The 14601-nt window shown below is 31.9% G+C and overlaps 1 protein-coding gene across 1 annotated transcript; it reads right to left on the reverse strand.

The window, feature by feature from the left end:
- Positions 1-12920: 12920 nt before the first annotated feature.
- On the reverse strand, positions 12921-14307 carry Dera (Deoxyribose-phosphate aldolase). The gene is made up of 6 exons (XM_076413280.1): positions 14154-14307; positions 13915-14102; positions 13696-13861; positions 13414-13643; positions 13216-13362; positions 12921-13157 (listed from the first exon to the last, which is right to left on the reverse strand). Exons 1-6 carry the CDS (start codon positions 14179-14181, stop codon positions 12951-12953), a joined length of 966 nt encoding a protein of 321 aa, XP_076269395.1. The 5' UTR covers positions 14182-14307; the 3' UTR covers positions 12921-12950.
- Between the last annotated feature and the right edge of the window lie 294 nt (positions 14308-14601).

The raw sequence follows: 14601 nt of genomic DNA on the forward strand, positions 1-14601 counted from the left end.
TGAAATGAGGCCATTTTTCGGCGATTTCGTCCTTCAAACGGTCCAATAACGCTATGTAATACTCGCTGTTGATAGTTACTACTTACTTTTTCAAGGTAGTCGATGAAAATTATTCCATGCACATCCCAAAATACAGACGCCATAATCTTGTCAGGCGACTGTTGTGTTTTCCCACGCTTTGGAGCGGGTTCACCGTGTGCAGTCCACTCGGATAAATGTCGAATGGACTGCGAAGTGAAATGGTGGAGCCATGTTTCATCTATTGCCACATATCGACGCAAAAACTCGGGGTTATTACGCTTGATCATCTTCAATCACTGCTTCGAATCATCAACACGTTCTTATGTTTGGTTTTCTCACAGTTAAAAGGTCATTCAACATAAAACTAACACATTATTTTGACATACTTACGACTTTAGTTAACTCACGCAAATTTACTTTTAGATCATTCAAAACGATTTTGTGAATTTTTTAAAACTTTTCTGGTCTTACCACCTCTTTTGGACGTTTACTGCGTTCTGCATCATCGGTGTCTCTACGATCATGTCTGAAGTCAGCAAACCATCGTTTTATTCCTTATAACACTTTTCAAGCCATCGCTTCGCTGGAACGGTATTTTTACGCATCAACAAGCAGTGTAAAATTAAAACACGAAATTGTTTTTGGTCCATTATTTTGAAAATAACAAAAGTAGTGTCACTCTTAGCACAATAACTCACAAACTTATGAGTAGAATATCATAAAATTTTAACAGCTTTCTAATGAAGGTTAGTACTAACTGAGAAAGCGATGAATGCAATACAACTAGCGCCATCTATGTGTAATGCCCGGTACTTTTCATGTCATTTCATTTTTGTGTCATTTCGTTATTTTATTTAGATTAGAATGTTGTTATATTTTAAAACCAAAATAAACTCAGAGTTGATACGGCGACAGTGCGACGTTTCGACGTCGTAAATTTAGATGACGTGAGTTCACTATTTTATTGAACGGACTATACGATCATAATCTGATACATAATCTATTTTTGTTAGCAGTTGGTTATTTACCACCATATTGTATTATTAAATATCGAAAACTATCCAAATAATTATGATAAATAGCTGGAACTATATAAGGCAACAAGATTAATAATACAAAGAGATTAAAATGAATAAAGTTCTCACATATATAGCACATTAATTTTCATATTGCACACGTGCATATTTCCGAGAATAACTGGCATTCACAAAAACGAAATACAATAGTGTCGGTCTTGAACTTTGATATAAATATAAAATGAAAATTATTTATGACCGATATTGTTCTACCATAGAAAAACGTTCATCGACATTTGCTATTAACTTTTATTGATAATTCTTTCATAGAATATTGAGAAATGCTTAAAATAGTTTTATTTCGTTATTATTTTGTTAACCATTCCATTTTAATTTTCTAGAACAACATATTTTTCGTTACTAATTGTATAGTATCCATTTTCCTTTCTTTTGAATCTTTCCAAAGTTATGAAAACATTTGCCAACTGTATTTTTCAACTTTTCCTCAAGTTCTTTTACTGGTAGTGCCTTCACCTTCCTTATCTTCTTAATAAATCAAATATATATATATATATATATATATATATATATATATATATATATATATATATATATATATATATATATCAAATATATACCTTTGAACAAAGTAGTCTGTTCAAAGTTATTTTGTACATACGTTATATTACTGTAAATTCATATTATATATATTTCAGTAAATCTAATGCATATAGTATCAAAGAACCTAAAATAAGAAATAAGTACACAGTTATAATAGTTTGTAGGTTAGGGTTGTGTTTGATTATATTTACATTGAACTCCTTTCCATACCACCTATGACTTAGTCCTAGGCGTATTTGTAGTTGCATCCCTGGAGCTTTTGTCCACTTAATTAATAATTGTATATCCAAGTAATATATTTTACTTTCAATAGAGAGCATATTTATCCTTTACTCTAAGTTCTTGTATCCTTCGGTACAGTGTTTCCTTTTTGTGGTATACCTACGTTAATTTCTCTTATAATAAAGTAGACTTCCACTTGTTTGACTCTAAGCATTCTTACTGTAAAATAAGATTTCAGTTGAGTTTCTGTAGCTTATAGCTTGTGCTACATCTAATAATATAGCTGAACAGATTTATTTATCTTCACAGGCTTCTTTAACGGTATCTGTTATTCTATTCAATTGTTCAAGTATTGAATGTTTGTTAATAAACCCAAACTGATGTGTTGGTATTAGGTTTTTTGTCAGTCTAAGATATAACATAATAATGGAGAAAAATTCCCCGAAAAAATATTTTGAATATATAAATAATATGAAATTTTAATGAAGTAAGATACTATGTTGTTATAAAACACGAAAAGTACTTTTGCTTATATATTGCTGTATATATAACTCGTTAAATCAATGCACATTTTATTATAAATAAGCTTATTATTGTTAACGAAAATCGATTTATAAACAAAAAAGATTTATGTATCAAAAAATAATATTTATTTATACCGAAACCAAACAAAATATTTTCATTCAAAACATCATAATATATGCATATACATTTGCATCGTCTATATCATCGGATTTACCAGAAGCGGTTTTTGTTTTTTTTTCTAAAATAGAATACAAAACTGCTATTCAAATGCAAATTTCCATTAGTATTACAGAGGACCGATTAAAAATAACGTGCCATTTGTATGCTCCGGTCGATATGTCTCAATGATTTTACAAGAATGAGATTAGATTTGAAAATCACGAGGAGAGAAAAACGAGTTATACGTTTTGTTTATGTTTATATTGTAAATTGTGTCTAGTCTCGATGTCGTCTGGCTGTCATATTGTCGTAAATAAACAATAAAGTGATACAAATAGTGAAAAACATGTGGTGTGCTGTTTTACTTTTTTTTTCAACTTTTAAAAGGCGTTAGTTAAAAATGTATACATTACATTGAGCTATAAGCTTATTTTAAATGATTTTTTTTTCATTTAGAGCTTTGTTGTGAAAAATCAGTACAATATATTTTATTCAAAATATCGTTCATCGATAGATGCCACTTTTTCCTATCTTTCAGGCAATTTACGGATTCCATCTCGAAAAAACGATGTATCTTTTCAGGTTATCCACGAACTGATCCATTTTTTGCTATCTCCCATATATTATATATAGGAGATTGCCTTCTATATCTCATTATTCTATACAGTTTTTCAGCATTTCAAAAGGGTGTAATCTGAAGACGCCATGTCCGGTGAGGATGTTTGCGGCAGAAGTTCGCATTGGCATAGCAACAGTGTACGGTGGTGACCGAGCATTCCCTTGTAGGAGCACCACTTTGTTGTTCGATCATTTTTAATTATGTCATTGATTAATTTTTTCTATGATTAGATATGTGTTTAATTTTTATTTAGTATTTATGATTATTGTACGTTTTTGCTTAAGTTCTATTGTATTGTCTATATTTATTACAGAAGATTATTTTAAAATCGCAATGAGTAATAAGTTAAAAGAGGTCGCTACCTCTACATGTCGGACGTCGCGAAATATTTCCCCAAAATTTCCTATAAAGTTTTTTTCTATTTATTTCTCTATGAATATACTTGCTAAATATTAATCGAAATATTGTCCATCATCTTTTACTAAACCGTATTTCTTATCATGTTGAAAAAACGATGCTGATTTGGCAGCGATATATCTCCGCACGTCCTCAGCATTTCGAAACTGCCAGCCAATCCGTGTTTCAACAACTGGTAGCAATCAGAAGGTGCTAAGTCTGGTGAGTACTCTGGCTATGGCAAAAAATTATCTTCGAACTTGTTGGATCCCCCAGACCGTTCTCTGTCATTGACATCAAACCACTTTTAAATCGTTAAAACCAAGAAGGACAATTAGAACATGGCGATTTAAGTTTTTAAAAGTATTTGATAGCTGTTATATGATAGAAAGGTTAGACTGTTATTTCATGTAGATAAATGTCAAACTCGTCGAACTTAAAAGTTGGTTAGATCGCTACATGCAAGAACCTAATAATACCACCAAATATCGAGACTTCATAATATCCTTCGGCGAACATAATCCCATCTAAAAGAACCAATACAGCATTTTATGAATAAAAACAATAAAAACTGGTATTTGGCAACATTCCGCCGCCGAAAAACACAGAGGCGACTTGATCCCGAAACGCCTTTACGTAACGATCGTAAAAAGTAAAATCAAAGCAGCCAACGAAGATGGATGGATTGTTGCGGTTTCCTTTTTCGGCTCGGGTATATTGTTGTTTCGTTGGGGATTTTGAATGAGCAATTGGATTGACCCATTCATGCCCAAGAAAATTAATTATTTCACGCTTGTTTATATGATATCAATCGAGTTGGTTAATTTTGTATTTTGTGTGGTTCGATCGTATTGAAGTAGTTGTGTTGGTATAGTAGTAGTGTAGTTGGAATCAGTCAATAATATCAGCCAGCTTTTGTAGGTATATGGCTAACTAAAGTAAATTTAATAATGGAGGGAAGCAGCTGAATTAGAAGTACAAATATAGTGATACTACCATTGAAAGATACAATATTTTTTTTAGCAGGAACACGATCAAATAAAAACTGAAATTCAGATGAAAATATGCGAAAATTTACATGGAAACGCTTAAATATCATGCTACACGTCGTATTTACCGGGCATCGTTTCTTCTGATTACTACTTATTTTACTTGAAAGGCCAGATACATGCCAAGACATAGAGACATACAAGACAAGATCTGGATAATACGGCGGGTTGCGATAATATGACCTTGACCGGTTTTGCTATATGAGATGGTACTGTAAAATCACTTTAACGTGCCTTCGGGTCCAATCTGGACGTTTTCACAATAGTTTATAGGGTTATATTGGTTTTAGTAATTTTACAAACATCTGACAACCGGACGACTTTGACAGGCTCATTAATTTACGTATTCGAACTAATCGGACAGCATTGTGCCTCTTTTTAACTAGAATAACATGAGAAGGAATATATTGCCTGATTCTGGAACGAATTTACAAATTACACAGGCAATACGTTAAACATCTTGATGACGTATGTACAACAAAACTTTGAATAAACTACAAGCATCAAATTATAACATTACATACATAGGTCTAGTGACATCTGTTAGAAAAACCGGTAATAACTTTCCGGTACGCCTAGTATGTATCAGTCTAATATTTCATGCTATTAGTAAAAAAAGGTGTTTTCAAAATGCACTAATACAAAAATCCTGTTTTAGTATATTTGAAGTCGATTTATTTCATTTAATATGTACGAGGGCCTAAAGTATAAGCCAATAGAATCAGAAAACAGCTGTATATCAGAACATATGTGTCAAATGATTGAAATACGGTTACCAGAAAGGAAATTATTTAGAAACAATGTTGAGTTAAACTTAAAAACAAAAATATTCCAACATAATTCTACAGAAAATGTTTTGTTCACTCTAAAAACCATTTACTACACAACACATCGAATATCTCAACTGTCAACAGTAAATAAATATTCTATAATGTCGTTACTACGGTTTCCATTATTTCTTGTGATCCTGTGACGTGAATGTTAGGTGTTTCTAATAAACAAACAAGTGGACTTGGGTCTGTTTTCCGTTTCTTTCATAAAAATCAAGAGATACGATCGCTGGGCACTAAGGTTAGATGAAATCTTAATGGTGTAATTAAAGGACAAATGAATCATATTCGAGATATGTGTAGAATAAACAAAATCCGGTACTTCTAACTTCTGAGCGTGCTGAAAAGTAAATGGAACTTGAATAGTTGACTCGTTATTACACAAAGATATCGAACTAGCGTTTTAAATATATGCAAAAAGTCGAATCATGCTTTTCGAATTGTCTTTTCATTGAAAAATAGGTAAAGCTCACGCAGTACTAATTCAGACGAGTATAGTTAATGGTTGTGAAAAATGAGAAATGACAGTCATAAGGAGTTCTAGAAATCCTAACAGGTAAATTAAAAAGTCCCCAACCTGACACATAAATGGCGCTACTAGAATTAAATCTATATGTTTTTAGTTAGCCCTAACCCTCAAAAGATGCGTGTATAAATTTGAGAGCTGTCGGATCATTAGTTTGTGAATTATAGCATTTTGAGTGAAGCAACTTTTGTTATTGTCAAAACAATGGATAAAAATAATTGTGATAAAATAATGCGTGTTGATAAAATAATGCTTTTTAAAAGGAGAAAATACAGTTGAAGCAAAAACTTGGCTTGATGCCGAGTTTCCGGATACTACTCCAGGAAAATCAACCATCAAGGATTGGTATGCTAAGTTTAGATGTGGTGAAATGAGCACCGAAGACGGTGAACGTCGTGGACGCCCAAAAGAGGTTGTTACCAACGAAAACATTTAAAAAATCCTCAAAATGATTTTGAATGACCCTATATTGAAATTAAATGAAATAGCAGATGCTCTAAAGATATCAACTGAATGTCAACATCATATCATTCACGAATATTTCGGTATGAGAAAGCTCTGTGCCAAGTGGATGCCCGCGCGAGCTTTTGACGAAAAACAACGACGAGTTGATGATTTGCAGCAGTGTTTGAAGATGAGTTTAAAGAACCCGAGTTTTTACGTTGATATATGACAATAGATGAAACATGGCTCCATTCTTTAACTGCGAAGTCCCATCGACAGTCATCCGAGTGAACTGCACTCGATGAACCCGCTCCAAAGCGTGGGAAAACGCAACAGTCGGCTGGCAAGGTTAGGGCGTCAGTATTTTGGGATACGCATGGAATAATTTTCATTGAATACCTTGAAAAAGGAAGGACCATTAACAGCGACTAATACATAGCGTTAGTAGACCGTTTGAAGGACGAAATCGCCGAAAAACGGCCGCATTTGAAGAAAAAGCAAATGCTGCTTCACCAAGACAATGCACCGTGTCACAAATCAGTGAAAACGATGGCTCCCAGCGACTATTTCCTGTTCTCAGATTTCAAAAGAATGCTCGCTGGGAAGAAATTTTCGTCGAATGAAAATGTGATCGCCGATACTGAGGCCTATTTTGAAGCAAAGGACAAATCGTACTACAAAAATGGTAACGACAAGTTAGAGGGCCGCTATAATCAATGTATCACCCTTAAAGGGGATTAAGTTGAATAAAAAAACTAATTTTGCCAAAAAAATATGTATTACTATGGTAGGCCGGGGACTTTTCAATTGACCTATTAGATAGTGTTTAATAAGGTTTATGTTTATTTTTATTTAGTTTTTACAACGATTATTATTACGAAGTTATTTTATTTTTATTTTTTATTATGATTATTTTTTAATTTTTAGTGAGTTCCTTAGAAGTCGAAAAATATTTTTCATATAAGCAACAGCTTGACAACACAGTTAGTTGATTAGTATTTAATGGAATCATAACCACGATTTTGACGAATATTTGTTTTGAACTCGAATATCAAACAGTGATATCATTAGAATCTATTATTTTGGAAAAGATCTATCTATTTATACTATTCTGAATAATACCATTGCTTCGCTTATTACGGACGAGTATAGCACCGCATCAGCCTACATATATTCTAATATAGTGGTTATATTAACGAAATCAGATTCGGTATTGCGCATATAGATAGGAAACCGAACGTTGGTTCATTAAAATTCGATGTACGTACTCGGGAAGGTCAAGGATTTCAGAAATAAATCAAAGTTGATACTGCGTCTCGATATTTCGTCTCGGTGCATTGATTTTTGCCAGTCTGGATGATGACCAGAGTGTTAAAATATAAAATCGACACTTTTTTCTCATTATTTTTTAATTTAATTATTGAAACAGTTACTTGGGATTTCATTTTATTAGCAGAATTAGTGTAGACCAGACCCAAAATAAAAAAAAACTGTACTGTAGTTGGAAAACACTTCCAACTTGATCTAAGATTGAAAAGATTGGTCAGTCATATCAGTCACTTATAAAGCCTATTTAGACTTATGCAACGCAAATATGGGGTTGCACTAAAACATCAAGTCCATTATTTATCCAACGTTGCCAAAACAAAGTTCTTCTTATTAATTATCAATGTTTATGTAACCAACGAAGAACTAAACCATGGCTTTGAAATTTAATGGATTTATGTAATTACTAGCGACCCGCCCCGGCTTCGCACGGGTGCAATGCTGATACTAAATTAAATACACTACAGAAAAAATATGAACGTTGTATATAAAAACATAGCGGCCCGCTCCGACTTTGCACGGGCATAAAATATATATGCCTATGTCACTCAATGAAAACATGATTAAAATCGATCCAGTATTTTTGGTTCATTCATTACTGCCCTTGGCCTGCACGCATTAAATTTGGAGTAAAACAATTCCTCTTCCCCTATACTTACTATGAAGATTTCCTGCTATCTTTGGAATATCTAAATTCATACAATTTTTATTACATTACACATTTTTAAACGCAAATTTTAAATTTGTAATATCTCCGAAAATATTTGTTTAATTTACATGCTGTAAGGAACCATATTGATCTATATTAATTGCACACTGTATTTAAGGTACTTAATTCGATAAGGATTAATGCCGTATTGCTTAAAATAGCTTCGTAAATAAGCCATTTTCTCACGTAAAAAGTAAACAATAAAAATGGTTAATGTGGGTTATCCCTAAAAGATAAACATATACCATCGCGGACTTTTTTGTAGACCTTTTTATGGTGTACAATACTGTAGTACATTAATTTGATCTAACTCGTAGGGTTAGGCAGCGTTTTTGCTAATTGCTAAATAAGCCTAAAAAAATAGGTTAATTTACGACATCACGTTAGAAACCTCTAAAATTAGCAATGTTGCCTTAGTATATTATGCATGTATTATACATATAAACCTTCCTCTTGAATCACTCTATCTATTGAAAAAAACCGCATCAAAATCCGTTGCGTAGTTTTAAAGATTTAAGCGCACATAGGGATATAGGGACAGAAAAGGCGACTTTGTTTTATACTATGTAGTGATTATTGAAACAGTTACTTGGAATTTCAATTTATTAGCAGAATTAGTGCAGACCCAGACCCAAAATAAAAAAACTGTACTGGTTAGTTGGAAGACACTTCCAACCTGATCTAAGATTGAAAAGATTGATTTATCAGTCACTTATAAAGACTATTTAGACTTGTGCAATGCAAACATGGGATTGCACTAAAACATCAAGTCGATTATTCATTCAACGTTGCCAAAACCAATCAATATTTATGTAACCAACGAAGAACTAAACCATGGCTTTGAAATTAAATGGATTTATGTAATTATATAAGATTTCGTCTTGAAATATGAAATAGTACCTTCATATTTTAACTCTAATTTACGTTTAAATTGAATTATAAAAGGCTCAAAGTAGAAATAGAAGCACTAAATTTTAACCAGGCTAATTACGCTGCTAATTTTTACAATAGAAATCATTTATTAGAATAGAAGACAGTGTTTCCTGTTGTAAGTCACAATGTCAAGGTAGGTCACCTATTAGTTTATTTTCGAACTGAGTGTTACTTCAAATTTGTGAAGCCAAGAGGTCGTGTTGTCGCATCAACTCCGGCTTTGACATACAACAAAATTCTAGTTTAAATAAAATAATGAAATAAAAATGTTATACAAAATGTGTACAATAAACTTTTAATAGACTATATACCATTGAGTTTGACATTGGCATTGACGTTAACACTGAACATACTACATCCTTGCGGTAGTATTCTTTGGAACATTATCTTATTCGATGCCATTTATTTTTATCCAGGTTATGCCAGGTTAAGTTAAAAAACTGTTTCATTTATTGTGAGGTTAACCTACAGATAATGATAAGGATAACTGTATCTATTAATCTTCAAGGGTGATATATAGTGATTATGCGACCTTCCAACTTTTCGATACCATTTCTGTAGTACGATTTGTCCTTTGCTTCAAAATAGGCCTCAGTTTCGGCAATCACCTCTTCATTCGACGAAAATTTCTTCCCAGTGAGCATTCTTTTGAGATCTCAGAACAGATCTCAAAACAGAAATAGTCGCTGGGGACCAGATCTGGAGAACGCGATGGATAAAGAAGCAATTCGAAGCCCAATTCATGGATTTTTGACAGGGTGCATTGTCTTGGTGAAGTAGCATTTTCTTTTTCTTCAAATGCGGCCGTTTTTCGGCGATTTCGTCCTTCAAGCAGTCCAATAACGCTATGTAATAGTCGCTGTTGATGGACCTTCCTTTTCCAAGGTAGTCAATGAAAATTATTCCATGCGCATCCCAAAATACAGACGCCATAACCTTGCCAGTCGGCTGTTGCGATTTCCCACGCTTTAGAGCCGGTTCATTGTGTGCAGTCCACTCGGATGACTGTCGATTGGACATCGGAGTGAAACCATGGAGCCATATTTCTTAATCATCTTCAAGCACTGCTCTGAACCATCAACTCGTCGTTGTTTTTATTAATTAATACTGACAAGAACTTTAATAAAATTTTGTATATTAATGATGTTATTGGACTTACTTTCTTGTTAATATATCCAATAACTTCTTCTATATTTTATAAAATTTTACTTAAGAATTTTTAGAAAATATTTTATTTTTTCTTACATAAATTAATTAACAATATGTAATTTTAATTTTATTCATTTTATTTTACAGAAAAACAATTTGAACTTTATTTAATTACTAAACATATAAATATCTTAAAGCATATTCAACACAACTAATTTTTTTTATTATTTATTTATGAGTTAGTTGTACCTATTAAGATGGACATTGGAAGAATTCACTGATTTTAAAGAACATTTTTTAATATTGCATCGATGGCTCACACTATATTACTATTCAATATTTATTAGCACAATATTTTTATTTTATCGCCAATCAAATTATATAACCAAAACATTAATATTAATATGATTAGGAATTAGATATCGCTCTAACTAATATTGAGAATTACTTTAAAATTTTAGTTGGCCATGCGAATTCAAAGCATGCTCCGATGTCTAACTGCCGACATTTGCCTAACAAATTAAAAACTATCCCAATTAAGAATCACGCTAAGATTGAATATACGTCACTGCCTGTAGTTTAAACCGGCTGAACTTGATATGCAGCTCATAACCCACAAGGACAAAGCGGTTAATAAAACATCACGCTAATAGATTATTCGTCCCGTATTTGTATTGGCTCGTTCCGGACTGCCTAGCCATCTGTTTCGGTCAAATAGGAAGTCTTTATATACATTTGTAGACGAATAAGTTGACTATTATCAATAAAATAATGTTAGAAGTTATTTTATATACGTATCACTTGCGTACTAATAACATATCAACTTATAACAAGACAGAAAATTAATTATTTTAGACAAATATGACACATCTAGTTGAAAAGACTGTTGTCAACGTCAAAATTTAACAAATTTAGGTTAGGTTCCGATAGTCCTTAGAAGTATTAATATTTACAACCTTTTTTACAATTTTCTATTACACTTCTCAACACCGCAGCAACAGACAATTATATAAATGAAACCTTTTGTTTAAAACAAATTAAACCTGTACCGTTTGCCTTTTTTATACTAATCAAACTACTTAATAAAAGCTACGACGAAAATCAAGGATTTTCCTCACCGCTATGATAAATTTTACGTATAATTATACCACGTGTACGAAAACCCATAATTTACCATGTAAAAAACACTGGACATTACGATATTTAAATGTGGAGAAAAAAATACATAAAATGCCAACTTTAGTGTCTTCGCTTCATATTGACGGAGATTTATCTCGTTGGCCTTGAGGAAGAACGGCATCAAGTTGCGCCAGAAACAATAGAATGAATTAATTACAGTGGTGGCGTTAGGTAATAATAATTGTGAGGCGGGCTTAATTTAATGGTCATAATTGTGCAAAAAACATCCTATTATACTTGACAGTAGCGAAAAATAACAGCGATCTTCAAGGAATCCGTTTTATCCGGCAAAAAATCAGTTATAATACCATCTAAATGTGTTATAATTATTCTTTGTATTTTTAACTGGAACATCTGTCATGTGAAAAGTCAATGTCAAAGGCATCTGTCAAAATATTAACTTCATTTTAATAAAAATCAAGTTTGCTATATTTTTGCATTTAATACAACAGTAATGAGTACAATAAGACGTAATTAGTTTCAATTTATTTTCTTCATGCGGGTTTTCAATATTAATCTACCCTAGTAATAAATATCAAGGTATTTCTATGAATAATCTAGTTTAACAAGTTCCTCCTGCATACTGATTTCTGTATATGGCCTTCTCAGGAAATTAATATGTATTTTTCTATCATTTAAAACCCTATATGTCTTGATAATAAGTTAGTAATTTAAGGTGACCGTTCTATAGTTTTTACGATGAACAGTATATCAATACATGTAAATAACGCTTCACTTATAAATATCAAAATATGACAAATTACCCTTAGATTAACACATTTATGTTAAACTCAGAATAACAGAAACAATTGTTTTAATTTAATTTAGCAATAACTGTTTTACACTTAATCATCCCAAAATAAAAATAAACGAGATTAATTTGATATTTTCAAAAGCCTGGTGTATAATACGTAATAAAAGCTATGTCAATAGACAGGAAATTACTTAACGGTCGGAATCGATTTTAATCATTCTGTTTGTAAGCAGTCTTTAATTTCGTACAAAAGAAAGGAAACAGCAATATTTTTAAACGATTGAAATTAAAATCTTAGATGTTTGCATTATTCAACTTAGAGAAATTCCATCGACATAAATAACATGAAATTTAGCCTAAACTGTTTCCAAGTAAATAAAATTATAACATTTTAATCCGTGTTTTTGACAAAATGTATTTAATCTCGAAAGAAAAAACACTATGAAAAATATATTCTATATTACGTAATAATTTAACCCATAGAAAATTCATAACCATTAGGACATTTTTCAGTAACAAACTCATATATATTGCACTCTAAATCCCCTAACAATCCAGAAGCACCAAATCTGAATAGTTCTGGAGTCAACCATTCATCTCCTAAAACTTCTTTAACTAATATCAGCCATTTAATGGCATCACTTGTCGTCCGAATGCCTCCAGCTGGTTTCAGTCCCACCTAAATTAAATTAAATACATTAATACATGTAATGATTTATTTAAAGAAGTTATATTACTTTATAGCCCATTTTATGGTAATATTCTTTGATTGCCCTTGACATTACTATTCCAAAGTTTATTGTGGCATTAACGGACTCCTTTCCTGTAGATGTCTTGATGAAATCAGACCCAGCCATCATAGCAACTAGAGATGCTTTAAAAACCTAGATTACTGCTTATTAATAAATTATAATACATAAATATATCTCATCTACATTATTTAAAGTTCCAAGTTCACCAGTGGCTAAAATTGATTTCATATGGGCTTTACCACAAGCTTCCTTCATCTGCTGTATTTCCCTGTACAGTTCTTCCCATTCTCCAGTCAAAACTAGTGATCTATTAATGACAATATCAATTTCTTTGGCACCATTCTCTACGGCATAGCGAATTTCTTCTAGTCTGGTTTTTAAGGGCGTCTGACCACAAGGAAATCCAGTGGCAACTGAAATATTATGCTGTATATTAACTAAATATGATTAATCATAACTAAATACCTGAGGCTACATTAATTTTATCATAATAGCCTAATTGTTTTAGACACTGTACAGCATCTTTCACTTTAGAAGGATAAACACATACTGCTGCTGTATGTATAGGACAACTCTCGTTATAATGAAATCCTAATTCTTCCAGTAAATCCTCCGCTAATGGTCTGAAAGCCTAAAAAATACATAAACAAAAAACAAACGACAAAATATAACAAGTGAACGCACCTTAAAACACAATCTAGATACGTTGCTTTGTGTGTCATCTCCACCAAGTGTTGTTAAATCGATCAATGTTATCGATTTTAAAATCCACGCAGCTCTGTGGACCCCTATAACTCCTTTCGTCTCTAATTTCGCAGCCAAATTTTTTATCGCAGCAAGATTTACACTTACGCTGTTTAACCATCCTAAATCTGTTTAAAGTACGTATGTATCGGGAATATTAATACAAGTTAAAAAATTACCTAATTCACAACCCGGATTTTGATCCATTTTATTTTATCAGTAACTAACACACAACACTCCCCATAAATCTCTATGTATCTTTGTTAATTATTCTTTTATCTTTATTCTTTAGTTTAATTAAATAATTAATCAATACCGATACTATGCAACTAAAAATACAGCGAAAGATATATATTTTAGAAAGTAGTAAATGGGAAATTATATATTGTATATATTTCGTTTTCAATTATTGTTGCTTATTGATATATATATGTAAAAAAATCAAACACAGAGAAACGCGTATTATTAAAAATTGTCCTATATAACTACAATTAAACTAGATTAATCCTAATGCATTAAACTTGGCAATACTTTACAATAACCTATTGTAATATATTTTTGGTGTGCTTTGGCAACTCCGCTTAAAACATGTGGCTGTTGTGTTGATATTTTAACTTAAAAAGAGTG

This window comes from Rhynchophorus ferrugineus, unplaced genomic scaffold (genome assembly GCF_030347505.1).
Source record: "Rhynchophorus ferrugineus isolate W39M unplaced genomic scaffold, kcgeb_rfMv2 rfM9, whole genome shotgun sequence".
NCBI classification, from domain to species: Eukaryota; Metazoa; Arthropoda; class Insecta; order Coleoptera; family Curculionidae; genus Rhynchophorus; species Rhynchophorus ferrugineus.

Excerpts from the sequence above, each read along its gene's own strand:
- Dera (XM_076413280.1), bottom strand. The coding sequence starts at position 14,181 with ATGGATCAAAATCCGGGTTGTGAATTAG. Across the intron at positions 14,103-14,153 it reads AAATCCGGGTTGTGAATTAG|ATTTAGGATGGTTAAACAGC; the intron begins GTAATTTTTTAA and ends TACTTTAAACAG. Across the intron at positions 13,644-13,695 it reads TAAAATTAATGTAGCCTCAG|TTGCCACTGGATTTCCTTGT; the intron begins GTATTTAGTTAT and ends ATAATATTTCAG.